Raw genomic sequence first — 23,654 nt, forward strand, 5'->3', positions numbered from 1 at the left:
ACTCTCCCATGGAAACCTTTGAGGCGATTGAAGCCATGAGATGTAAAAACAGGTTTTCCTCTGGGGACTATGCAGGCTATAAGAACTATCTTAAGATTCAAATGAGAAATCTGGGTGCCGAATGCAAAGGAAGGGAGGTGTATAAGCTTGAGTCAAACCTATCTAAGTTCATGATAATCAATTCTGCAAGGTTTTTGAAGAGCAACCTGAGGATACTTAAAAAGGACGGGTCTGAGTTTAGCACTATGTATAGCAACCTCATGAAGGGCATTATGGGAAAGGGCGTTGAGGTTGGTACACTTCTTGAGCTTAGGAAAAAGCTTCTGCCATACAAGACGTTTGTAAATCAAATTGATGCACTGCTCGAGTCACCTCCATACAACTTTGATGTTTCATCTCTGAAGGTTAGGCATATGTGGAACGACATTCCAATCGGATTCAGCAGTAGTTTTGAAAAGGACCAATTTCTGGAGGGAAAGGCGCCTCAAGATGACGGGTACGATTCAGACATTTCAAAGGCCATATTGAAGGTGGAGAATAAAAAGAAAAGATTGGTATCTCTCATTGAAGCCAAGCCCGCCAAGATCGTATGCATTAACAAGAAAGTGGAAGAACTTCTAAAGGCTCTCTATGGATTAAAGACCATTCTGAATGAAAACTTGATTGAATCTAGCTATACTGAGCAAATAATAAACGACACAGAGCAGCTTAGAGTATATTACTCCAACGTTATGGAGTTCATGAATTATTTGAAGTGGGATGACTCCATAGATGCATTTAGGGTTCCCTCGACATTCAAAATGGTTGATTCACAGATATTGAGAACAAGGGAAGATCTGTCTTACATTCCGAGAAAGTGCTCCAGAAATGCAGTGGTTAAGTATTTGGAGAAGTCTCTTAGGCCCAAGGAGCCCACCATAAAGATTCCATTCATACCTGTGTTGTTTGATGTAGCAAAGGACTACATATCATATCCTGCTGAAGACAAGAAAGTATCGGAGCTGTTTAAGAAGCTTCATGTGTCAAGATGATTAAAGTCTATCTAATTGATCTTCTGCGCCAACCCCAATGAGGGACCCTGCAACATTAAGAGGCTTAAGGAATAGGATTCTTGAGAAAGCAAGTAGAGAGAAGCCAGGGCCTTGTCGAAGCATCGTCCAAAATGTGCTACATCCTCCCGAGCCCACTTCGAGCGATAGAAAAGAATGCCTGTGGGAATGGCCTTTCCTGCAAAATAGAGGTTTGTTGCCTTCATGTCCTACAGATGTTCAAAAAGCCGTAATTCCATACATATTGGCAAAGGAGAGCATCAGCGTCGTTTCAAAGACTGGAAGCGGAAAGACACTCTCCTATGTTCTTCCATATGTCCATATTCTAGAAAGCGAAGATAAAAGACTGTTGGTTGTCGTCCCTACAAGGGAGCTAGTTTCGCAGGTGAGCCAAGTGTTCAGAAAGTTCTCTGAAGATGGGCTCAGGGTTGTAGAAATAACTGGAGAGGTGAGTATAGACTTGCAACGTCTTCAGATTTCAGAGCCATTCAACATAGTTGTTTCCACACCTGGAAGGCTAAAGGAGCTTATGAAATTAAAGAGTATTGGAGGATTCGAATATGTTGTTATTGATGAGGCCGATAGATTGATGCAGGACGACTTCGGGGGCGATTTAGCATTCATACTGGAAGAAGCCAGAGCAGAAGTTGTTAGCCTTTTCTCTGCAACATCTTTCGAATGGGATGGCGTAACAAAGATTTCGGTTGGAGACGTCTCTGTCAGCGGAGATGTAGAAGAGTTTTTCTTGTATACAGAGAGGAATGAGAAGCAGAGGGTTCTCGACGAAGTTTTGAGTTCTTGCAAAGATTGGTTCATGAGGAATATGGGTGTTGGAGAAGAACACGTAGAAATAAAGAAGGTTGTGGTGTTCTGCAATACAATCAAGATGTGTGAAAGCCTCCACAAAAGGTTTGGTGGGTCTCTTGTGCTTCATTCGAAAAAGACAACGGAAGAGAGAAAAGCGGCTGTTGAATCATTGGAGGGAGAAAGGGCTGTTTTGATAACTACTGATCTTGGCGGAAGGGGGATAGACATAAAGAACGTTGACTTGGTGATAAATTATGATCTCCCCAAGACTGTTGAAGCCTACGTTCATCGGTGTGGTAGGGCAGGAAGACAAAAGAAGGGGATCTCCCTATCGATGGTATGCCAAGAGGATAGGGGACTACTTCCTAAGCTCAAAAGGTTGATTGAAAGGAAGGGAAAGACTGTGCCTGAATTTATGAATGTGAAAGAAGACATCATATTAGACTGATATGCGACGAATAATGGCAGAGCTTGAAGGTCAGCCCCCCTCCAAGGAATGTATTTTGAATATGACAAGAACATAATGAGAAGCATTGTTAAGAAGCTCATGGACGATACCAGTAAAGATAAAGAGAATGAGGAACAGGCTAAAGACGGCGAGGAGATATAGTGCATGTTTCTATTGAAAGTCCTGCACCAGGCTACAAGTAATAAAATTTTCGGCCTCTTTATTCACCCAAAAATGAAAATTCTAATAACATCCGACAATCACTTGGGATACAAAGAGTCTGACCCTGTCCTGTTTGATGATAGCTACAACACTTTCGAGGAGATATTGAATGTGGCGCAAAGGGAAAGGGTCGACCTAATACTGCAGGGAGGAGACTTATTCCATGAGAATAGACCATCTAGAAACTGCCTGAATAAGACCATAGGACTGCTTAGAAGATATTGTGTGGGAAATGGCAGGTCCTGTCTTAAGTCGAACTGGAACCTGAATCTCCATGACCAAAATATCACCATTTCTGTTCCTGTGGTGGCCATTCATGGAAACCATGATGATCCAAGCGGGGTAAATATGGTTTCTCCGCTTGACATTCTTCACAGTAGCGGGCTTGTGAACTACATAGGGAAGCACAGCCTGATGGATAGAATAGATGTCTTTCCTCTGCTACTGCAAAAAGAATACAGGGTTGCAATCTATGGGATGGGGCATATTAAGGACAGAAGACTCTACAGAATGTTCTGTGAGGGAAGAGTTGTGTTTCATAAGCCAAAGGATTATGATTCGTGGTATAACATCCTTGTTCTCCATCAGAACAGAGTTCCTAGGGAGAAGGAGCATGTTTCGTTGGACTTTATAGACGACTTCTTTGATCTTGTGATATACGGGCATGAACATGAAAGTAAGGTGATAAATGAGGGACGGTTGATACTTCAGCCGGGCTCCACGGTTAGGACATCTCTGTGCGAAGGCGAAAGATATAACAAGTACATATATATTTTAAGGATTGGAGAAGAATGCATCTTAGAGCATGTCAGACTAAGAAGCGTAAGGCCATTCGTGCTGGATGTGCTGAGAATTGAGGGTAAATGTAATGCCGAAGAATTGGCTAGAGACAAAGTCAAGAAGATGATAGACGCAGGAAAAAAGAAAGAGGCCTTCTCTTGTGAAAAAGCCACATTTGTGGATGTCGATACAAAAAGATTTAAATGTAAATGGGATATCGCTGATGATACGAATCAAGTGACTTCTGTGTCTAATGATTACCTATACGAAGAAAAGAATTACATTCCAATTATCAGACTGAAGATTGAGCTTCATGGAAACGGCACCTTTGATAGACATAAACTTGGCATGGAGTTCAAAGGACTAGTAGCCAATCCAAATGACATGCTGTCTATATCTAGGAGAATTGGAAGGAGGGAAGGAATTGAAGTCCGGCCGACTGAAGAAAAGATTGAAATAACACGTATACTAAGAAGGATACTTGGAAACGTTGAGTTTGGAGTTTTGAGCCGGCTTTGCTTTTCTGAAAGCCTTGAAGAGTATGTTCGAGGAGACAGCAATGCCTTTATTGGCATGATTAGAAAAAATATTGAAAAGATTATAAATTCGATAGACTATTCTTCGATTGTAGATGAGGATGTAATCAAGGCTATGAAGAGAATCAGCTGTGAAGAAGATCGTTGTTATGGTGAGGAGCAAGTGGAAAGTAGGGCATACCAGGATGCCACTGGCAAAAAGAAGGCAAACATTAACCATACAGATGAAGAACTGAAGAAGAGAAGCTACTCTGAAGATAACAACGAAGAAAACGAGCCAAGGGCCAAGAAGGGCTTTACCGTAGAAGATCTATTAGAAAAGGAACGCCTGAGCGGTAAGATAAAAAATAGCAAGGAAGACTCAAGCACTGATGTTTCTTTTACATTCTCAAAATACCTATAATACGGACTTTAATTGAATTCATTGATTTCTTGATAGATGAAGCCTACTAAATATGCTTTCTACAGGTTTTCTTTTTTCCAAATTACTAAACTTACGATCTAAATAGACTCCTACAAGATCTTCTTCAGACTCTAGCCTTGGATCTAAGGGCAGTTTTTGCAGTGGATAGTCTTCGGCATCCCTTTCCTCAACATTCACACCGTCATTGATTACTACAACATAGCTTCTGTCTACAGCCTCGCCAAACTTCTCTAGAAACCACGTTGCATCGTTTACAATGTCCTTGCACCACAGAATTGTTTTTGGATGCACTTTTTTCAATTCATCCAGGGTGTCTACGGAAACACTGTTTCCATCCACTACTAGTATGTCACAGACGGCAATGGCTTCTGGGGCGTCTATAAAGTGAACATGGGTATATGAAAGCTTCATTTGTGTGTTCCGAAACAGAGTGTTTCTAATAAAGATTGTTGGAGGTAAACTTATTGAAGAGCTATAGGTTATGATTCTTACTCCCATAGACTAATTGTTTATGGGTAGCTCATATCTTTAAGGCTTGAGCCTTACGAAAAGTATAGAAAAGAGAAAGAACGCCCCTGAATGATTGGATTTGTAGTTGGGTTTGTAATAGGACTCTTATCTTTTCCAATGATTTACTGTCTGTCTCCTCGAGCTGTTGTTGAAGTTAATAGGAAAAAGATGCTAAGAATAAGTAATAAGAGCAAAGGAATTGAAATTAGTGATGAACAGATGAGGACTGTGATTAGGAGCATGCACCGATGTAGAGATACTCATTGGGTCAATGCCGTTCTTCAGAGGCTTTACTTTGAGATTTCCCGATCATATGCAATTGAGGCCAGGATCAAATCGATGATACTGAAGAGGTTTGAAGTGTCTGGAATAAGTAAATACTTCAAAAGTATTGATGTTGTTGATGTGGTCTTGGGCAAGGAAGCGCCATATGTAGAAAGCATCCAGGTTGTGTCTGACGACGACATATGCAGGGCCATATCTGAAAAAGACCAAAAATGTGCTGAAGGTGAAGAAGAAAAACTATTGGACCTTGAAGATGAAATCAGAAAAAGACTGGGGCTTGAACACGGAATACTTAGAGAGGTGTGTGGCCAAAGCGATTCAGACGAAGACGGCAGACATGAAGAAGCCGAAAGCATTAAGACTGAGGTAAGAAACACAAATGAAGGCGAGAGATGTGTTCCGGAAATGTCTGTGAATTCGACCGAGTTCCCTTTTACCTTGCAGGACAGAGAAGTAAGTAGAATAATGTTTTCACAGAAGATTTTTGAGAGGCTACAAGTCCTTTTAGGAGTCAATTATGGTGGAGGAGCGCAGATTTCCCTGAGCCTGGAACTTCCCAAGGGAATGGTTCTCAGGACTACCGTATTCATTAATGGAATGAAGGGAGATGTTCTTGTTAGAATCCCGTCGAAAGACTACGATACAAGGTATGAGTACTGTTTTCTATCGAAACCTGACCTTGCTATATCTGTAGAGTCAGGGATATCTGGCGAGATAGGAAAGCTTTACTTTAGGAAGTCGATCTCGAACTTCATAGAGAGATACATAAGGCACCTAGTATCAAGAACTATGGTCTATCCAGCATGGAGCGGGCAGTATCTTCCATTTGTTGTTCCCTCAATCAAGGATGTGGCACACAAGATCGAGAGAGTAACATTAGAAAATCATAGAATACAACTCCCACAAATAATAGAGAGCATTCTTCTTTACTCTTCGATGGACTACAAGATTGTGGATGTGGATGGAGAGATAGTTCACAGAAAGGCCGGGAATTTTATCAATGGAAGAGAGAGGATACTCTGCACGCACTTTCCTATTCCCAAGACATCGCTTAAGACTGCACATTTTGTAGGAAAAAATAGGCTTTTCAAGGGATTAACTCTGCAAGAAAGCAAGGTTATGAGCCAGCTGTACAACTGGACGGCCTTTTCGGATGTGATTTCGAGATTTCAAGAGCTAAGGGTGAAGACCATTCTTACGCCGAACTCGTCTTTGGTTGAGCTTGAGTTCGAGAATACAAAGTATGAATTTGTAAGAGTGGTTGTGAAGAATGGGCTGATTTTCCAGAGGAATGACCCGAAGAGCCCGGAATTTATTGTGTTTAAAATAATTGGAGAGATTCTGTACATCTACCAATATGTAGAGACGAAGGATTTTGCAATGAGCAGAAGAAGGATATGGAAGCTGATGCGGAAGTTTGATTCCAAGCCATTTACGGCTCTTGGATCTACATCTCTATACAGGTTAATCCGATTTTCGAAAAAAATGATGTTCAGCTACCTTAAAAAGCCATTGTATCAAGTTAGAGAGGAATCCACAGACTCTATTTCTGTTGAAAAGAATGGGGACATGAAGACGGAGTTGGTTGAGATATTTGAGGAAGTAAAGAGATTCTTCTCTGATGAGAAGTATAACTCGAAGAAGATGTGTTCGAAGGCAACTTTGGGGTCTATATTTAGGGTTTTGTCGCAGGACGAAGTCCGAACTAAGTTGTTTTCTGAGAACTGTGGGATATACACAGTTATTAGTGAGGCAGATAACATTCGTAGCATTGTCATTGAAAGCAGGCAGCAGGGCACCAGCACGTCTGTTCCGCAAGGAGGTATGTGCTTAGACACTGCTACAGAGATAGAAGAAGATTTCATCATTCATTCTTATTTTGAGACGGACACGATTATTGACATAAGGTTTGGAAAGGAGAAGGAGGTTGTGGTATATAAAGTAATGGATATGGAGGAAAACACATATGGATATAAATCAAAAGTGGTTCTTTACTACAGCAAGTCGATGAATCTTAGGTTTCCAAACTACTTTGTGGAGGCCTTTCAGCTAAGAATAAGGCAGGACGAATATTTAATGATTGCATCCAAGCATCCATATTCTACATCCCTAGTGAAAAAGGAGTTTAGAAAAGAGGTGGAGGCAAGAAGGGGTGCGATATACATTGAGTTCTATACCGATATTCCTGACGATTATTCGTTTACCGTGTACGGGCTTTCTGGAGATCCTGTGTATGATGTATACAAGATAATCACATCGAGGAAGACAAGAATAGTTTTTCCTGTTGCAAAGGAGAAGGAGACATTTGCCATTATTCTCGTGCCAAAATTCAATAGAAACCGAAACATCCATTACAAAATCCTTTCTCTTCCCGAGCAGTTTTCTAGCGAGGTCCTGGTTGACTGCAGCATAGGGCTATCAAGAAACATGAAGTTCTATTGCCCGGTGGTCGGAAAGACTGATTCTGTGATATTCTGGGAGAAGGAAGATGATGATGACATTAAGGGATACATAGAGAATAGCGACACAAAAATAATGATATCAAAGAACGGGACGATGAGAACGGAGAACAGAGAGTACAACATCTACTATAAAAACAAGGGAGAGAAGAAGAGAGACATAAAGGTGTTTCTTGGGATAAGCCTGAGGAGAACATAAGGGATTGCGGAATGTCACAATGTTTTATTGCATGATTCATGTATTGGTGAAAGCGCATCAGCTGAGCTGTGGCTGAGAGCTTAGAATCTCGTCCCTGAGGGCCAGGAAGTCCACCTCCGACAGCTCTTTTCCTATTTTTGAGGATCCCAAGCCTATCATTGTGATGTTTTCTCCTCTTATTATAAATAGCTCGTGCTTTCTTTCTGCATACTTTCCATCATGGAATATCCTTTCTATGACACCGTCCAGTGTTATGCTATTGAATTGATCGAAGGATTTCATTATGCCGTACAGATACCTTCCATCCCGTAGCATAACGACAACCTCTTGTTCCAAGTACTTTTCGTAATCCCTAGCATTACCAAAATCTTCGTCTGGCATTGTAGGGTTTCTCAAGAGAAAGGGAATTAAAGCCATTGTTCTTTCTATAGTTGTTGAGTCGTTTATTGTTGTGCAGCACACTGATCTCTACGCCATGTGCTCAGGCATAATTGAAATCGTCATTCTCTCCATTGAACTCGTCGATCTTCTTCTTGATCTTGGATTCATCAACCCACGAGACAAAGTCCTCCATAGCTTTGCTTATGATTGTCGAAGGATCATAGATGACTTTTGACCCAAGCCGAACATGGCCATGCTCAACAAACCTTATGGCATCTTTGAAGTTGGGGACCATTCTAATTCTCTTCATAACCATTGGAAGCCGCCTTTCGCAGAATGAGGAGACAGTTACTTTGGTACAATCCACAAGCTTTCTGTTTGCAATTATCCCGATATTGTATAACTTGTTGACAAGCTTCTTGGTCATGCTGTTTCTAATCGGATCGTTCTCCTTGAGTCTGGCTAATGCCTCTGCAAGCTTGCGTATCTTTCCTACTATCCGGTTGTACTTGACATACTCCTCTCTATCTCTTAGGCCGTACTTTACTATGGCCAAGTGCTCTCGTGCCGTATTTGTGTTTTTCCACTCAAGAAAGTTAACTTGTTTCAGAAGCTTCTTTTCATGGAACTTCAGCTCTCTCATGGGCTGTCGACCTTTTGAAGTAAAATCATTTGGGTTGGAAAGAATAGATCATTAGGCAGAAATTATTTATCAAATATCTCGGCAATAAAATGATCAAACAGCATGGCATCCTGTCCCAAACAACCTTCTGTACTGACAAGGGAAAAATGGAGCGTTTGGCTGCACTTTTCGTTATCGTTCAGGCAGGTGCCATTGTATTTCCTTTCACTGGAAGCCGGGGTTAGCTTGAAGGTTGGCGACTGCGGAACATACTCCTCTGACGGGCCTGTGTTTTCAAATGCAGAGGTTGATATGAATACGTCAAGCTTCTTGTAGTTGGAGTTGTCCCTGGCAAACTCCCTGTGTTCGAACTCCTTGATATGCTCTTCGTAGTTACTGAACCTGACATAGCAAACCTCACAAAAACCTTCTCTAGTGTGCCTACGCTTACCTGATTGTTTGTACTTCTTAGCTGCCTGGAATGGACAGCATAGCGTCGGGCTGTCTAAGTGAAGCTTCGGGGCATCTGAGTTGGCGTATTCCTTGTAAAATGGCTGGTACTTGTTCTTAGTGTCTTCAATGAGGATGTAAGGCTTCTTGAATACTTTGTAGCTCTTCATTCTTCGCCACTCACCATACCTTTCTTTATTATTTTTATCTTTTTGGCGGGAACCTCTTGGCGGGATTTCACAAAGCCTTAGGCATAAAGACACTCCTAGAAAGGTCAGTCAAAAGAAACATTTCCTTTTTATTATTTGGCATGAACTTCTTCAAGAAACCTTAAAATCTCATCGTGCGGAAGAAACCTCTTGTTCTCCTTGGAAAAGTGCAAAACTTCCATCCTGTCTGCCTCCTTTGGCCCCAGCTCCCGAATCTTCCCAAGGAGCTTCAGTATTTCGATGGTTGCCGCCTTCATTTCCATCTCCTCATCGGGGAAGTCGTTTCTAAGTCCTCCATTTATGGCCTCTTCGTTTTCTCCATAGCACATTCCCCTCCACCTGTTTAATGTTCCGCTTGGATCTGTGGAAAATAGGGCATACTCCCCATTTACAACACCAGCATATAGAAAGGAAACCCCAAAAGGCCGTGTCCCTGCATATTGAGTAAAAGCCTGTTTTTTCTGCCCAATGGCTTTACACAGTGTTATGAGAGGGCACTCCACCCCAAACTTCTCCAAAACTTCCTGGGCCTTCACCCGCGCGTATCTCTTGATCCTCATTGCATCGCCAAATAGCCCACACAATGCGCAATAAATATTATCGCTCAGTTGGTAGATCTTTTCCATTGGCCCGTTTGTAGGCTCCTTATTTATTCCTATGAGGACAATGCCGTCCACACATACGTATCCTATTATGGTTCCTGCCTTAGATACATTCTTGATGGCGAACTCGATCTGAGGGAGCCTGCCTTCGTCTGTAAATGTGTTGGACTTGAGTTTGTTGTCCTCCATGTTCAGGGTCTTATTTTAAGGAATGATTTCTTGAGATAGTGCAATGGATTCTTACAACATTCTTTGGTAAGAACCTCCTTAACAAGATATTTGTATGGCATAAAGCTTTGAAGCTTCTGATAAAACCGATGGTAGTTTAGCTTACCCTGTTCCCATGAAAAACCTGTTTAGCAAAGTAGAGATAAGCTCCTCGTGCTGTCTAGGAAAGAAAGACAAAAAGGATATAAATAAAAGCCTAGGTTACGAGCTATTGGAGAAAAGCGAGGCATATATGATTCATAAGTGCAAGAACAAGACGTCCCTGATATCTTTGAGAGGCATGGCAATTTTGTTCTGCTTTAACAAAAGATACTTCCCTACTATAAGATATCTTGAGGAGAATGGGTCGAGATACCATGAAGTATTTCTCGATGAAGGAGCACTTGGACCTTTGTGTAGGGGTGCCGACATTATGATTCCAGGGATACTTAAGTACAAAGATCTCATAAAAGAGGAGTTTGGAGCAGGAGATACCATTATTGTTCGAATTATTGGGAAATCGATTGCAGCCATCGGAGAGGCTGTTATGAGCTTGCAGGAGATGATGAGTAGGGGCAACGGAGTTGGAATTGAAGTGTACCACAGAATTGGAGACGAGTTATATTCTGGAGAGTGGGCTTAGAAGAATGAATAAAATGCCTTTCTAAGGCGACATGTGAAACGAATATAATGGCGATTGAGTTTGTAGGCAGTTACGGCCATATCCACGGAAAAGCACCGGAACTCGTCAGATCTCCGAAGTTAAGCCTGTGCGAGCTCGGATAGTACTGAGGAGGGAGACCACTCGGGAATCCCGAGTGCCGTAACTTTTTGCATGCCTCTACTCTTCTCTGCTGCTACTAACAGATACCCAACCACAGCACTTGGGACAAGAAGCTGAGAGTGGTAGAAATCATCTTTTTATTTGCTGAAAGACCGAGTGTCAGCATCAACCACTTCGGTGAATACATATCCTGGAGACACCTTGCAGTTGACCAGCGTACTGCCAGCAAAAATACTTGCACCCATCCCAATCACAGACCCTTCGATGTGCGACCCGTCTCCGATAGAAACATTATCCATCACAATTGATGATATTATTTTCGACCCTTCACCAATGTCACACATGCTTCCGACTATCGAGTCGAGGAGAAGTACATTGTCTGCTCTTGTACTACCCCCAACTACATTGCTCAAGTCCTTAAGATTGTATTTTTTCACATAATCCTTTATGAACTTCGCATTCGACTCGCTTGTCTTCAACTTCTTGTCAGTACTAGCTCCGTGCCTTTTCAGCAGAGCATTCACACACAAGTAGTTACTAATAGATCTTATCTGGTAGATGTAACTCTTCGCGGGCCTGTGAATTCCAACTGGATTCGTCAGAACTAAGCTCCTCACAATGTCTGGAAGCAACCCATACTTAAAGCTAAAGCAGTCTGGCTTAAATGCCTTGAACAATGAGGTCTTAAACATATAGAATTGGAGTACATCAAAGTCCTTTGTAAGAGTCAGTCCTTTTTTCAATAAGTAAAAAGGAATTTCTTCGCTGGAATTGTTTGAGTAAAACATTAAATCATCACCTTTGTATCCTAGAATGGATGTTTCCGATCTGGTGTTCCCCAGAATCACCATAAACATTTTCTTGGCACTGAAGTAATTCGACGCCATTGCCTGGATGTCCATGTTGGTCACAATATCTCCCTTGCATACAATTACATCTTCAGATTCTATTCTCGGATACACACTCAGAAGAGATGCCACTGTTCCATCATATGTGTCAATTCCTATATACTCTATAGGTACTCTGATGTCTTCCTTTATAGCATTCATAAGATCTTCTTTTTCCTCGTTCAGCCCAACCACAAAGAATTTCCTTGAGATACTCTTCAGACACCCCATTGTGTGAAGAATCATTGGCCTATTCATGATCGGAAGACATGCCTTTGAAAACTTCTCATTGACTATTGGAAACAACTCTGTTCCGGGACCTATCAGGATAATTACTTCAAACATATAGGAATAGGGGATGCAAAATGGATTCAATTGGTGTCACTGTGCCTAAGTTACGGAGGACGTTTGTTTCTGTGATGTGCAGGAAGACAAGAGGAGCTTTTCTTTTGTTCTCGATGATCAGGTTTGCCGGAGTGGCTTGGGAAACAAGGTTTCAGTATCTGTGCGCTGAGCATCTCAAGAAGGGAGAATTATGGTTTGAACCTGACACCTGCACAGGAAAGATAGTTGCTAAGACAGATTCGTTCTTTGAGCTGCAGCTGAGGGCTTCTGACAGTAGGCTTAAAAACATGTATAAGGAAGTGAAGGGACTTGCGGTGTATATATCTGCAGTACTACTGATTTTTAGTAGTAAGGCTCGAAGGAAGGTAACCAAGCTATCGGAGTTTTTGAAGATACCTAACCATGAGATAACGCTATTAATACTTCTAGTCTCTACGATTACTTTGCTAGAAAAACTCATTGGAATAAAGTTTACACTAGCCAAGACTGCATATAGTATAAGATACATAGACTCACCGTTTAATCTCCTGGCCTTTTTTCTTGTGGAGCTCCCTCTTTTGATGTGTCTTGCAATGAAGCTTTTTGAACTTCTGGGAAGAAAGCTTATTGTGATGTTTTATATTGTCCTTGTGGCAGACAATCTACTGGATACCTTTTGGTGTGCTAGAGTGGATAAAGCTAGGCTGGAAAGAGTTCCTCTTAAGATATTTCCTCCTAAGCTACAAGAGATGATTAAATCTGAAGGAATGGAGGAATCAATCTACAGAGTCAAGGACTCCAAGAAGACAAATGCCTCCCAGGTCGGATTTGGTAGTTTCAAAAGAATCGAGATACAAGGGGATTTCAGCAAAGACACGAAGAAACTATACCCTGTTTTGTTCCATGAGATAGGGCATTCTATCGACAACATCATACTAAAAAGAAAGATTCTTTCGCATTTAATAGTGGCCTGTGAGGTACTAGTGTTTATATCTATTTATACGAAAGGAAGCAAAGCCTTTGGGTTTTCAGATATGTCCTCGGAGGCATTTGTTCTGGCCATGTTTGCTATGTATTTGATACTTGGGAGGCCTTTGGTTCTCATAATTTCGAACGTATATGCACAGCGTTCGGAGTTGTTTGCAGATGAGGTTGCTAGAGCAAATGGGTACGGAAAAGAGCTTTCGCAGGCATTGCTTGACATGTGTCTCGAGTACAATTCGCCTGTAGACGCCACGTTTTTGTTCAATGCAATAACCTCGCTGCATCCAACCACTAGAGAAAGAATTGATAGATGTGGATAGCCCATAGAAATAGTTATCGAACCATCCCTTCATTTCCAGTATGAATGATGTAGAACGCAGTGACTTGTTTGAGGAGCTTAAGAAGCACGATGTGGTTGTTGCATATGAAGATGAGAACAACAAAATGGACGCTATCCTTAAGGACACGGAAATCGACTATTCCGAAGTGAATTTAGAGGTGTCCCAAAGGCTCAAGATAGAGTTTATGAAACATTTTGAAGTAGCAAAGCTCCCTGTCCTTCTGATCAAAGGCACGCCTGTTCTTGAAAACCCTGAGAAGAAAATACAGGAATACATTGAGGAAAGAAGAAAAAAAGCTCTGAGGAAAATACAAGATGTGATTGACCCCAGTAAGGTTGTTCTCTTCATAAAAGGATCACCGGAATATCCGAAATGTGGGTTTACAAGGACTCTTATGGATATCTTGCTCAAGGAGGGTGTGAAAAGAGATAAGATTGCGTACTTTGATGTTTTATCAGATGAAGATGTTAGAAGAGAGCTCAAGAAAATAAACAACTGGCCCACATTCCCGCAGGTGTATATCGGAAACAAGTTTATAGGAGGCCTAGACATCGTTCGGAAGATATCTGAGAAAGGTAGGCTTAAGGACGAGTTGTCTGAAATAATCTGAAAATAAAACCTGCTGTTTATGTTCTTGATACATATTAAAAGAATCTCAACAAACAAAGAAATGAAGTGCTTTTCCAAAGGAATGTTTTACACATTTTTCGTGTTGACCTACCTGGCCCAGACGATTGAGGTCCTGAATGTACTTATCACCAAGATCCGTGTGGATTCAGGAGAAACGGGATTTGAAGAGGGCTTGGCAACAAATGAAATGGCAAAGAGAGACCAGAGCTATTCTGCCAACATCAAAAAGGCACTGGGAAAGAGGGGAGCAGAGCTACTTGGCGACATTCTGGTGCACACAATGCATTTTTCGGCCAGTATTTTGTTTTTTACAGAGGCTGGAAGGCTTTTTAGTATGAAGATTCTTAACAGAATCTTTGGGGGGTTTTTTGACTTAGAAATCGTCTTCCTTACTATTGTAGTCTCAATGCTATCTCTGAATGCGTTTACAGAATATGTTGTTTGCTCAATATATAAGAATCCCTCACTGGAGATAATTCTTGTGTGGTGTTTCTTTGGTGCCCTATTCGTTATTCCCATATGCATCTTCATCTTCATAAAGCTCCTAAGGATTTTCGGAGCTAATTTCGTAGTTTCGTGTTACCTCTCTTACTTTATCATGGAGGTATCTGACATCTTATCCATATCAAATGTGGACCTCACCAAGATGGAAAAGGTGACACCAAACGTGTTTTCTGAGAATATCCAGAGGCTTATGAGTGATAGGGGGCTCTCTGACTCAATATACAGGGAAAAAAGGCCTGGAAAGAATGTTAATGCAGCCCTCATAGGCATTGGAAATTCAGAAAGAATAGAGATATATGGAAAAATAGAGAATATGGACGATGGCCAATTGGAGTCGATACTGATCCACGAGGTGGGCCATTCTTACGACAGAAGCCTGGTCAAGAAGATATCGGTTTTCTTCCTCCTTCTATGTCTTGAAATATTGTTTTTAGTGGTTCTGTACGATAACATAGCCAAGGAGTTTGTGTGGGGTAATGTCTCTAAGGAAGGATCGTTTATAGTGCTCATCTGCCTATACTTCGCGTCGGTTAGGCCGTGGCTATTTATGCTATACAATCTCACGTCTCAAAGTGCAGAAATGTATGCAGATCTTTTAACAAAGAGGTACAACTATAACAAAACGCTTGCGGGCACTCTGTACAAGATATCTGTGGACTCCCTTGATTTCTTGGCCCCATCCTGGCTATACAACAGCCTGAACTCTCTCCATCCTAGCATAATGTCTAGAATTGAGTATCTGAGCAACTAATAAATCGACTAAGCTATTGGCAAGTGCTCCAACGTTTCAAACAAGGCTGTAATAATCCAGGTACTCGATAAAACAGATGAATCTGCAAATGTGCAATCCCCAGAGATGGAGGATTTTAAACAAAGTGTAAACACATATAGCTCTGAAGGAAGGATCCATCAGATTGAATATGCCATGAAGGCAATGAACTTGGGAACAACAACAATAGGAGTAAAAACCAAAGAGTTTGTGATACTTTGCTCTGAAAAGAAGATATTGTCCACCTTGCAGAATCCTAAAAGTGTGGTAAAGCATTACAAGATATACGACCATATTGTGCTTGGATTCTCGGGAATAAGCGGGGACACAAAAACGATTGTGAAGAGATCAAGAGACTTCTGCATTTCGCACACGCATATGTATGGGGAGAATGCCAGTGTAGAGAGACTTTTAAAATACCTATCCAGCCTAAGCTTGAGGTTTGGGGAGGAGGATGAAGCCAAGATGATATTCCGAAGGCCTTTCGGTGTTTCCTTGATTATAGCAGGGTTTGACACCGAGCCCAGGCTTTATTCCTTGGACCCGTCCGGATCATATGTTAGTTACAAGGCTAGGGCCATAGGCTCTGGGCATGAGGTCGTCGAAGGTATTCTTGAGAATGAATATGAAGAGTATGGGGAGCTTGATCAATCGTTAAGAAAGGCTCTTCATACCTTGTCAAAGGTAATGAAGGATAGGATCAATAAGGACAACGTGGAGGTTGCAATCGTTTCAAAGGAAGGAATCAGGTTTTTAACCCCAGAAGACATCTCAACGTATCTATGAAATAAATTTCAGGAATCTATCTCTTTTTATTGGATGTGTCACATACCTTCAGGTATGTGCTCTCTTCTTCCATGTTTGCCTTCTTGCAGTACCGAGACTCAAGCTTCACCTCTTCACTTGCACTGCCCTTATTATAATACTCTTTGACCTTCTTGATGTCTTTGGTTAAGGAGTTCCTTTTCTCTAACAGTTCAAACAAGCATGGGATGTAGATTCTTTTTAGAATTGATTTGATTTCCTTATTGTTTGGAAAGCATTTTTCTACAAATTCTCTGAAGTAGCATTCATTAATCTTTGGATTTCTATGAACTATAAGCCTTAATGCCTCAGCTACACCCAATTCGTGGTATATATACTTTAAGGATTCTGTCCCAAGTTTTCCTAGATAGCTTTTGGTGCACCGCGCCCTGAACAGAGAAATTTTCTGGTCCCCACACGACTTGTCCTTACATTCTTTATTGTTGTTGCAAAAGTCCTTGAGAGCCTTGATAAAGTAGCCTAGGACATCGATGGAGAAGTATGTGGACAGGTATTCGAATATACGATCATTTATCTCGTCATAAGTGTCTGTTCCACAGCAAACATTTTCCACCTGTGTTTTCTTATGGATGAATATTTGCAGTAAAACCCGTTCTATTGCTTCATCCCTGAAACCTAAGTACTTGGCTCTTTCAAGCGCCCCATCATAGTCCTCAAAGTAGATGTAGTTGTATAGTATCTCATGGCTGTAAATGGCCTTTTCATGCCCAAGTATTTTACACTGAAGAGCTTGGATGGCTTTGCTCTTTTGGTTAGTCCTTCTGTAGACACTGGCCAGTATGGACGGATATCTTTCTAGAATATGCTTCATTGTATCCTTATCCAGTGGGCTTACCTTGCCGTCGATCATTCCAAAGCTTATTAAGTTTTTTCTTTTCGTGAAGCTCATAGAGAGACCTAGGGCTCTATGCAAAAATTTGTGTCATTGGTTAGCGCGTTATCCTGGTTGCATCCGCTCATGGAATTGGCCACCGTCTACCAGGGGAGCAACGGCATTGGATAATTGCCTGGATATAAGAGAAACAAAAAATGATGCAAATGGACACAAAGGTTGAGATAGACCTTGATAAGGAGATATATGAGGGGGGATCTGAGGTAAGAGGTGCTATTGATATAAAGATGAGGTTTCCTCTCTGTATAACCAAGATCAATCTGATTCTGTCCAAGGAAGTGAGTCTGAAAGTACAGGAGATTGCCCGGAAAGAAGAACATGGAGAAGAATTTGGAAAGACATGCGATGGTTATAAATATGAGTTCGAGGTTTATTCAAACGAGGACCCTTTGGGGGAAATATCTAGTGGCCACCATCGATTTCCGTTCAGGTTTTTGCTCAGAAAAAATGACGAGGGATCTTCCGAGGTAAGGGGAGTTTACTTTGATGTTTTGTGCCACATAAAAAGCACATACTGCCTACACGCAGAAGTCTATGTACTTGGGATTCACAACCCGGCATATACCACTAGAAAAGAAATACAGGTGGCGGATCCCATCACCGAATCCAGAAATTTTCATACAATTATTGAAGTGGTGTCTCCGATTTGTTTCTTGAGCAAAAGATACAACATTAACTTTGAGGTCAACAAGCAGTTTTATTATTCTGGAGACTATCTAAATATAGAGGCAGCTATATCATCTAGAAGCCCCAGGATCAAGAGCATGGAGTGCTTTATATATGAAATACTTAGTGTCTCTACAGAGAGTAAAAACATCCTGAGGACAAAGTACATTGGAGGGGGGCAGGGAGAACATCGTTCTGATGGTAGAGTGCTTCGAGCAACCCTAAGAATACCTTCGACAACGCCATCCACTGTCTCTGGAAGCGATTTCAGCATCAAGGTTGTTTTGTTTATAAATCTGGAGCTGTACAGAGGAACACCTGTAAGAGTCAAGAAGTACATTCCTGTAATCAAGAGAAATATGGTTTATCCAGAAATTGATTGCATGGATGTTCTTGAAGGAGAAGTATATCCAGAAAAAACGCTTGCATTGATATAGGGATTTTATAGAGTAGATTGTTATTGCTTGCCTCATTACTATGAAGACTCTGGGATGTGCAAGGTTCACATACTCTTCTTCTTGCACGCCTTGATTTTTCTAGACCACTTTCGCTGCTTTAGCATGTGAGAAAACAGGAACGTGAATCCTGGAATATATAGTAGTGCAGCCAATGCAACAAAGTAGGAAAGTATTTTTCCCAGCGAGCCGTGTAAAATTTTCAGGCAGTACATTTCGAGGACAAATCCTATTGGAGAGGTCAGTAGGAATAGGTTGTATCTAACAATTCTAACTGTGTCGACTCTGAACATGTAGAAAACGTATCTTGCCAGGTCTGAAAGGTACCAGCACGTGGTTATAACGGGGAAAGTCCAATTTATAACACCATAATACCAGAAAACAACCCATATAATAAACATACGAGATACCAGCTGCATCACGGTGGGAAGATATCTTGCATTGCTTTTTTTTGCGGATATATTTGCAGATTCCATCAGAAAGAATGTTTGGCAGAGTCCAACCACTCTTAGATACCTTGTATTCATTGTCTTGTAGAACATTAAGCTGGTGAGAAGAGCCACAATACAAACAATAAATCCAGCTGTATTGTAGATCTTGATGTAACTTAGATGTGCCATTATCAGGGGTGGTCTTTGTAAATTGTCTGTGTTCTATTGAGATTTGAAGCAAAAAGTGTGTCCAGAGGGCCTGCAACACCGAGTGAGGCCGAAGAGCGTTAGGTAGAAGGGCGAACGTATAGAGCCTGTGTTTGAATGTGTATGAGCAGAGGATGGGGCACGAAGATTTTTGTCTGCTTGAATAAAATATTTTAAGTTTGTGGACCCCATGCAAATATTCATAGGAAAGATCCCGAATCACGTGAGCGAAGAGCAAATCAAAGAATACTTTGGGCAGTTTGGAGAGGTTACAGATGTGAGCTTGAAAGGAACATATGGGTTTCTTAATTTTGACTCTGAGAGTAGCATTACAAGGGTCCTGAACCAGAGATCTCATGCGATTGATGGTGCGCCGATATCTGTAGAGAGAGCCAACGGACGAAAAAGACCTCTTGATAGCGAGTATCATGATAGATACATGGATATGGGGAGAGGTGGATACTCTCCACGGGATTACAGAGGGTTTCGAAATGCTCCCTATCCTCCGATGAGGTATGAGGACAGATCTCCAGGGAGATATGACCCGAGGTTTCCTGACCGATACGGAGGAAGGTCACCCAGTTATCGTGGCGATGGGTTTCGAGGAGATCCTCAGAGGAGCAGAGACTTCTGCGAGTACTGTAACTCGTGTCCTATCCATGGTGTAAGAGAAGTGATCGACCCGAGAAAGAGAGTCCATGCATCAAGGGATCACCCAAACAACCATCTGAAAGTTGTTTTTGAGAATGTGGCACCAAACACAACAATCGAGGACTTCAAAAACTTTGTACATGATAATGGGTTTGAGCCTTCTTATGCAAGACTCGGATATAGCGGGAACCATGCTGTTCTTGAATTCAAGAACATTGAGGATAAGGACAACGTTATGAAGAAGCTTGACGGTGTGGAATTTAATGGGCATGTTCTCAAGACAAGATCTTATCTTTCTAAGGACGAGTACAAGAGTAGGGAGAGAGAGAGCTACATGAGAAATGAGCAGCAGCCAAATGAGAGCAACTCGGTGGAGCCACAAGAGACAGGCACCGATATTTATGAGGGAATTGAGGAACCAAAAGCAGAAAATGATTAAAAATCCTTAGGACACTTTACTAAGCATTTTTGGAGTCATGGCTTAACCCAACGCGTATTTTCAGTATTTTTGAGGAGCAATTTTTCGACCAGTGCAGTGTTTGTTCTATAATTCTTTCTATATGTTATTACGTAGTCAATGTTCCTGAGCAGCAGGGAATTCACTTTTTCCTTAAGAAGTATTCTGCTTCCTGCACCAAAGTCTATTGGATCGATGAAATAAACAATTTTATATCCAGATTCGCTCTGAACCAATGCTTTGTGCATGCTCTTGGGAATTTCTATTTCTGTCTTCAATGAAAGCAGTGACTTGGATATGCACAGCACCTCGATGACCTTGTATCTGCCCTTGTTAAGTGAAAAAGCATCTGCACTCATCTGAGGGCCGGTTCCATCTGATAATTTTTGATGAAATGGGAATCGGGAATGGTCTAATCGATTCTTTTCTTCTCTGCTGGGAAAGAAAAATACTTTGTAGCACCTTGGATAAGTAAGCTAAGGGCAATAACTATGTGACCAGCAAAATACACGCTTTTCCATACGTATATAAGGTCTGAAATGTTGAGAAGAAAAAAGGATGTAGTGAAGTATGTCGTAAGAATAAGCATTTGGACCCTGGATAGAATCCAGAACAAAGATGGGCAGAAGTACTGGATCAACCTGTTGTTCTCTTTTACAACTGGAATGGAGATTGAGAAAGAGAGGAACATTATCAGGTAGCATGGGTTTATGCCATGCCATAGTGCAGAAACTGCAGATGTTGCCACGCTTGCCCAGAATATTGACTTCCTCTTCATTGGGACAAAGAAGCAGTTCTTTAGCCAGATGCCAGTGCACACATTCCAATAAGTACTTAAATCCTTGACGCACGTTGCTAACTCTACCTTCAGAAAATCGGCGTTTAAAAGGTTTGGAAAGTTTTGGAAGGTGAAGCATCCATGGGAAAAGTGCCATGCAAAATAGAATTTTATCCTGTTTCCCACTGTAAAGAGATATATATAAACCAACCTCATAGGCAACGAAACATTTTCCTCTAAAAGATGGCTTCTTGGAACGCTTATCCTCAAAGCCTGGAAGAGGATCAGAAAGCCGAAGGATTTCAGGAAAGTTCCGTACGGAGGCTTCTTCGGCTTTCTATATTTATTTTCCATAAATTTCTTGAATGTTGGAACAGGGCCTAGCATAAGGCCAGGTATGAACAATATGTAGGACAAGGCATCCTTTATAGTGTTAGTTCTCCTATCGTATTCCTTCCCGAGATAGCACATCTTTATGGTCATTAGCATCAAGACCCCAGAGATGTCAAATGACCCAGAAATTCTTTTTTCAAAGAAACCTCCAAAAATCTTGTAGACGTAGAGAACAATGATATTTACCAGGGTGAATGCGTATTCAGTCATCGATGTGAATTTAAGCAAGAGAATGTTCAGGGCGATCGACGCAAGTATATATGCAGTATGCTTGTGATCAAAGGCTACATATAAAATTAGCATCGCAGATAACAAATTGTGAGCTCTTGCTCTATTTCTCATGGTGTAGCTCACGAATAGCGTTAGGAAAAGGGAAGCCAGAAATCTACGCTCCAAATAATTAACTTCGGAGATTATTCTTATCATTGGGAGTGGAAGGCATTTTGGGTTTTTAAAGCTTAAATCTATTTTCTTAACCGATGATTGATGAGTTAAGACAAAGTCATTTCAAAAAATGATGAAGTAAATATCTATCCAATCAGTTTATTAAGATACTGTTGTATCCTTATCTTTTTCTCCTGGATGATGAATGTGGTGTTTATTCGATGGATGAGATCTTCAACGTTCGTTTCCTCTAGGGATGAGTCCCTCCATCGTTTTAAGAAGCTGGCCATGTCACCCTCTTCGTCGCATGCCAATAGGCAATAAAGCCCTATTTCTATTGAGTCTCCTGAGAAGTTTTCCAGGGCCCACTCCTTAATTATCTGTGGATAGATGTCCATTCTGAGGTGGAAGTCGTCACACTCCTTAATGCTGCTCATGTAGCAAACCACATCTGCTATGTCTTTGTAGCTGATTCTTGTATGCCCACCATCTAGTTTTAGTAGTTTTAACTCTTTTTCCACAAATCTTACCTGGGTATCGCCTAAGAAAAAATGGTTTTTGAGATCTACTGGAGGAAGCAGGTTCCATATCGAGCTGGGAGGAACAAAACTGTAAATTTTTTCGAGGTCCACTGGGTTTTCAACAAGTTCTAGTATATGGTCGATCTTTATATATTTAGTGCCTCTCTTTACTATGAATGTGTTGGATGGAAATGCCCTCTTTACTATGTAGCCTTTTTCTGGAGACAAGACATGCACTAGAGATGTTCCCGACAGCATAGATATTTCCTCATTGCCAGCGACGAGCAAAAGAGTTTTTTCTCTGATCCCCATGGAGCAGAAGTTTTATGGGGATGATATTAAATCAGTCAGCGATGATTTGAACAGAGCTAGATCTTCCGCCCAGAATGAGATTCTTGATATAAAAAGCGATCTGCTATCTGTGTATCTTATGAATCTTGTCTTATATAAGGAAATGGATGAGGAGGATAGAGCCGGGAGCCCTGTTGAGGAGATGCTGGCCAAGACAAGCATTCTTCTTGAGAAAATATGCTACATGGAGCGCAAGGCTTCAGATGCAGCCAAACTGTCGCTGAGTGATGGATACGAAGGCTACAAGGAGAAAGGGGGCTCTTCAGAAGATGAGAAAAGAACTATAACAGACAAGATGAAGAAAAACAAGTTTGTTAAGAAAAGAAAGGCAGAAGACAGAATACCAAGACTTAAGTACAAAAACAAGGCCAGGAAACTCTCTGAAATGTCGGAAGTTAGGCATGATGGAAACATAGACACTAAGAAGCCCAGCTTTAATAAATTTAACTAGATGTTTTGGTATAATATCTTAGGCATAATTACTTGGAAAGAATAGTTGGAGTTTAATCCGAAAAAAAATTTGCCCTGAATAGAGATGAGTGGAAAAAGTAACAAAGGGGATAATGTTACATCTGCACTTTTGCTGGCGATGAGGACAGGGGAATGCATTATTGGGTTTAAGCGAGCCATAAAGTCGGTTATCATGAAAAAGGCAAAGTGCCTTGTTATTTCATCGAATTTTCCTTCCACAAAAAGGAAGCAACTTGAGTACTACAGTGTCTTAGCTGGAGGGCTCCCTATTATTTTCCACAACGCCAATAATGAGGAACTAGGAAACATTACTGAGAGAGGGCATAGGCTGGGATGTATCTCTATCATTGACCAGGGAGAGGCGGATCTGATACCCTCTAAAGGAGAATAAAGCTATCTAATTGATTTTCATGTATTATCGACCTATTAGAATTTCCTGCCCTTAGGACAAGACTTTTATGCGCCTTATAAAACTGAAATGCATTGACAGGATGTCTGTATCTGTGGTAATTACCATAGGACTGAGTAGAACCATTGGAGAGTTGAAAGAGGAAGTATGTAAGTCAATAGGAAAGGACGTGGAACAGATTGTCCTCAAGAGGGGGAAAAGAGAGCTAGTGGACAGCATTGAGATTGATGCATATGAACTTAAGGACGGAGAGTGTGTAGAGATAGAGTATAGATAGACGCTTTCATGTGGCTGCTTTCTTTCTGTTTATGGAAAGAGGTGTTTCTGGCACTATACAGTAAAAGCAAAGA

At 41.3% G+C, this 23,654-nt stretch overlaps 25 protein-coding genes and 1 non-coding gene across 26 annotated transcripts; 15 read left to right on the forward strand and 11 right to left on the reverse strand.

Annotated features, from left to right (window-relative positions):
* Window positions 1-8: 8 nt before the first annotated feature.
* EHEL_051380 (uncharacterized protein) lies at window positions 9-1,031 on the forward strand (the record flags this gene model as incomplete). Its single annotated transcript, XM_003887279.1, has 1 exon — window positions 9-1,031. The coding sequence occupies one exon, from the start codon at window positions 9-11 to the stop codon at window positions 1,029-1,031; it is 1,023 nt and encodes a 340-aa protein (XP_003887328.1).
* Window positions 1,032-1,068: 37 nt separating this feature from the next.
* EHEL_051390 (putative ATP-dependent RNA helicase) lies at window positions 1,069-2,304 on the forward strand (the record flags this gene model as incomplete). Its single annotated transcript, XM_003887280.1, has 1 exon — window positions 1,069-2,304. The coding sequence occupies one exon, from the start codon at window positions 1,069-1,071 to the stop codon at window positions 2,302-2,304; it is 1,236 nt and encodes a 411-aa protein (XP_003887329.1).
* Window positions 2,305-2,538: 234 nt separating this feature from the next.
* EHEL_051400 (putative Mre11 subunit) lies at window positions 2,539-4,245 on the forward strand (the record flags this gene model as incomplete). The annotated part of the gene is made up of 1 exon (XM_003887281.1): window positions 2,539-4,245. The coding sequence occupies one exon, from the start codon at window positions 2,539-2,541 to the stop codon at window positions 4,243-4,245; it is 1,707 nt and encodes a 568-aa protein (XP_003887330.1).
* Window positions 4,246-4,263: 18 nt separating this feature from the next.
* Window positions 4,264-4,764, reverse strand: EHEL_051410 (uncharacterized protein; the record flags this gene model as incomplete). Its single annotated transcript, XM_003887282.1, has 1 exon — window positions 4,264-4,764. One exon carries the CDS (start codon window positions 4,762-4,764, stop codon window positions 4,264-4,266), a length of 501 nt encoding a protein of 166 aa, XP_003887331.1.
* Window positions 4,765-4,845: 81 nt separating this feature from the next.
* On the forward strand, window positions 4,846-7,719 carry EHEL_051420 (uncharacterized protein; the record flags this gene model as incomplete). The annotated part of the gene is made up of 1 exon (XM_003887283.1): window positions 4,846-7,719. One exon carries the CDS (start codon window positions 4,846-4,848, stop codon window positions 7,717-7,719), a length of 2,874 nt encoding a protein of 957 aa, XP_003887332.1.
* A 57-nt stretch (window positions 7,720-7,776) lies between these two features.
* EHEL_051430 (LSM domain-containing protein) lies at window positions 7,777-8,100 on the reverse strand (the record flags this gene model as incomplete). The annotated part of the gene is made up of 1 exon (XM_003887284.1): window positions 7,777-8,100. One exon carries the CDS (start codon window positions 8,098-8,100, stop codon window positions 7,777-7,779), a length of 324 nt encoding a protein of 107 aa, XP_003887333.1.
* A 100-nt stretch (window positions 8,101-8,200) lies between these two features.
* On the reverse strand, window positions 8,201-8,743 carry EHEL_051440 (ribosomal protein S4-like protein; the record flags this gene model as incomplete). The annotated part of the gene is made up of 1 exon (XM_003887285.1): window positions 8,201-8,743. One exon carries the CDS (start codon window positions 8,741-8,743, stop codon window positions 8,201-8,203), a length of 543 nt encoding a protein of 180 aa, XP_003887334.1.
* Window positions 8,744-8,805: 62 nt separating this feature from the next.
* Window positions 8,806-9,342, reverse strand: EHEL_051450 (putative DNA replication protein kinase; the record flags this gene model as incomplete). The annotated part of the gene is made up of 1 exon (XM_003887286.1): window positions 8,806-9,342. One exon carries the CDS (start codon window positions 9,340-9,342, stop codon window positions 8,806-8,808), a length of 537 nt encoding a protein of 178 aa, XP_003887335.1.
* Window positions 9,343-9,473: 131 nt separating this feature from the next.
* EHEL_051460 (proteasome alpha subunit) lies at window positions 9,474-10,172 on the reverse strand (the record flags this gene model as incomplete). The annotated part of the gene is made up of 1 exon (XM_003887287.1): window positions 9,474-10,172. The coding sequence occupies one exon, from the start codon at window positions 10,170-10,172 to the stop codon at window positions 9,474-9,476; it is 699 nt and encodes a 232-aa protein (XP_003887336.1).
* A 154-nt stretch (window positions 10,173-10,326) lies between these two features.
* Window positions 10,327-10,833, forward strand: EHEL_051470 (PUA domain-containing protein; the record flags this gene model as incomplete). The annotated part of the gene is made up of 1 exon (XM_003887288.1): window positions 10,327-10,833. One exon carries the CDS (start codon window positions 10,327-10,329, stop codon window positions 10,831-10,833), a length of 507 nt encoding a protein of 168 aa, XP_003887337.1.
* A 69-nt stretch (window positions 10,834-10,902) lies between these two features.
* On the forward strand, window positions 10,903-11,020 carry EHEL_051480. The gene has a single exon (XR_009467977.1). It is a non-coding gene; the product is annotated as a 5S ribosomal RNA (ribosomal RNA).
* A 91-nt stretch (window positions 11,021-11,111) lies between these two features.
* EHEL_051490 (putative nucleotidyl transferase) lies at window positions 11,112-12,206 on the reverse strand (the record flags this gene model as incomplete). Its single annotated transcript, XM_003887289.1, has 1 exon — window positions 11,112-12,206. The coding sequence occupies one exon, from the start codon at window positions 12,204-12,206 to the stop codon at window positions 11,112-11,114; it is 1,095 nt and encodes a 364-aa protein (XP_003887338.1).
* Window positions 12,207-12,280: 74 nt separating this feature from the next.
* EHEL_051500 (putative Zn-dependent protease) lies at window positions 12,281-13,489 on the forward strand (the record flags this gene model as incomplete). The annotated part of the gene is made up of 1 exon (XM_003887290.1): window positions 12,281-13,489. One exon carries the CDS (start codon window positions 12,281-12,283, stop codon window positions 13,487-13,489), a length of 1,209 nt encoding a protein of 402 aa, XP_003887339.1.
* Window positions 13,490-13,529: 40 nt separating this feature from the next.
* Window positions 13,530-14,120, forward strand: EHEL_051510 (glutaredoxin domain-containing protein; the record flags this gene model as incomplete). The annotated part of the gene is made up of 1 exon (XM_003887291.1): window positions 13,530-14,120. The coding sequence occupies one exon, from the start codon at window positions 13,530-13,532 to the stop codon at window positions 14,118-14,120; it is 591 nt and encodes a 196-aa protein (XP_003887340.1).
* A 60-nt stretch (window positions 14,121-14,180) lies between these two features.
* EHEL_051520 (peptidase M48 domain-containing protein) lies at window positions 14,181-15,395 on the forward strand (the record flags this gene model as incomplete). The annotated part of the gene is made up of 1 exon (XM_003887292.1): window positions 14,181-15,395. One exon carries the CDS (start codon window positions 14,181-14,183, stop codon window positions 15,393-15,395), a length of 1,215 nt encoding a protein of 404 aa, XP_003887341.1.
* Window positions 15,396-15,500: 105 nt separating this feature from the next.
* EHEL_051530 (putative proteasome alpha subunit) lies at window positions 15,501-16,199 on the forward strand (the record flags this gene model as incomplete). Its single annotated transcript, XM_003887293.1, has 1 exon — window positions 15,501-16,199. The coding sequence occupies one exon, from the start codon at window positions 15,501-15,503 to the stop codon at window positions 16,197-16,199; it is 699 nt and encodes a 232-aa protein (XP_003887342.1).
* Window positions 16,200-16,215: 16 nt separating this feature from the next.
* On the reverse strand, window positions 16,216-17,127 carry EHEL_051540 (uncharacterized protein; the record flags this gene model as incomplete). The annotated part of the gene is made up of 1 exon (XM_003887294.1): window positions 16,216-17,127. The coding sequence occupies one exon, from the start codon at window positions 17,125-17,127 to the stop codon at window positions 16,216-16,218; it is 912 nt and encodes a 303-aa protein (XP_003887343.1).
* A 149-nt stretch (window positions 17,128-17,276) lies between these two features.
* Window positions 17,277-18,233, forward strand: EHEL_051550 (uncharacterized protein; the record flags this gene model as incomplete). Its single annotated transcript, XM_003887295.1, has 1 exon — window positions 17,277-18,233. The coding sequence occupies one exon, from the start codon at window positions 17,277-17,279 to the stop codon at window positions 18,231-18,233; it is 957 nt and encodes a 318-aa protein (XP_003887344.1).
* A 65-nt stretch (window positions 18,234-18,298) lies between these two features.
* On the reverse strand, window positions 18,299-18,871 carry EHEL_051560 (uncharacterized protein; the record flags this gene model as incomplete). Its single annotated transcript, XM_003887296.1, has 1 exon — window positions 18,299-18,871. The coding sequence occupies one exon, from the start codon at window positions 18,869-18,871 to the stop codon at window positions 18,299-18,301; it is 573 nt and encodes a 190-aa protein (XP_003887345.1).
* Window positions 18,872-19,079: 208 nt separating this feature from the next.
* On the forward strand, window positions 19,080-19,979 carry EHEL_051570 (uncharacterized protein; the record flags this gene model as incomplete). The annotated part of the gene is made up of 1 exon (XM_003887297.1): window positions 19,080-19,979. The coding sequence occupies one exon, from the start codon at window positions 19,080-19,082 to the stop codon at window positions 19,977-19,979; it is 900 nt and encodes a 299-aa protein (XP_003887346.1).
* A 35-nt stretch (window positions 19,980-20,014) lies between these two features.
* Window positions 20,015-20,356, reverse strand: EHEL_051580 (uncharacterized protein; the record flags this gene model as incomplete). Its single annotated transcript, XM_003887298.1, has 1 exon — window positions 20,015-20,356. The coding sequence occupies one exon, from the start codon at window positions 20,354-20,356 to the stop codon at window positions 20,015-20,017; it is 342 nt and encodes a 113-aa protein (XP_003887347.1).
* Window positions 20,357-20,409: 53 nt separating this feature from the next.
* Window positions 20,410-21,594, reverse strand: EHEL_051590 (uncharacterized protein; the record flags this gene model as incomplete). Its single annotated transcript, XM_003887299.1, has 1 exon — window positions 20,410-21,594. One exon carries the CDS (start codon window positions 21,592-21,594, stop codon window positions 20,410-20,412), a length of 1,185 nt encoding a protein of 394 aa, XP_003887348.1.
* Window positions 21,595-21,698: 104 nt separating this feature from the next.
* On the reverse strand, window positions 21,699-22,385 carry EHEL_051600 (uncharacterized protein; the record flags this gene model as incomplete). Its single annotated transcript, XM_003887300.1, has 1 exon — window positions 21,699-22,385. The coding sequence occupies one exon, from the start codon at window positions 22,383-22,385 to the stop codon at window positions 21,699-21,701; it is 687 nt and encodes a 228-aa protein (XP_003887349.1).
* Window positions 22,384-22,875, forward strand: EHEL_051610 (uncharacterized protein; the record flags this gene model as incomplete). The annotated part of the gene is made up of 1 exon (XM_003887301.1): window positions 22,384-22,875. One exon carries the CDS (start codon window positions 22,384-22,386, stop codon window positions 22,873-22,875), a length of 492 nt encoding a protein of 163 aa, XP_003887350.1.
* An 84-nt stretch (window positions 22,876-22,959) lies between these two features.
* EHEL_051620 (ribosomal protein L30E) lies at window positions 22,960-23,286 on the forward strand (the record flags this gene model as incomplete). The annotated part of the gene is made up of 1 exon (XM_003887302.1): window positions 22,960-23,286. One exon carries the CDS (start codon window positions 22,960-22,962, stop codon window positions 23,284-23,286), a length of 327 nt encoding a protein of 108 aa, XP_003887351.1.
* Window positions 23,287-23,353: 67 nt separating this feature from the next.
* Window positions 23,354-23,581, forward strand: EHEL_051625 (uncharacterized protein; the record flags this gene model as incomplete). Its single annotated transcript, XM_059743507.1, has 1 exon — window positions 23,354-23,581. One exon carries the CDS (start codon window positions 23,354-23,356, stop codon window positions 23,579-23,581), a length of 228 nt encoding a protein of 75 aa, XP_059599490.1.
* Window positions 23,582-23,654: the final 73 nt, after the last annotated feature.

This window comes from Encephalitozoon hellem, chromosome V (assembly GCF_000277815.2).
Source record: "Encephalitozoon hellem ATCC 50504 chromosome V, complete sequence".
NCBI classification, from domain to species: Eukaryota; Fungi; Microsporidia; family Unikaryonidae; genus Encephalitozoon; species Encephalitozoon hellem.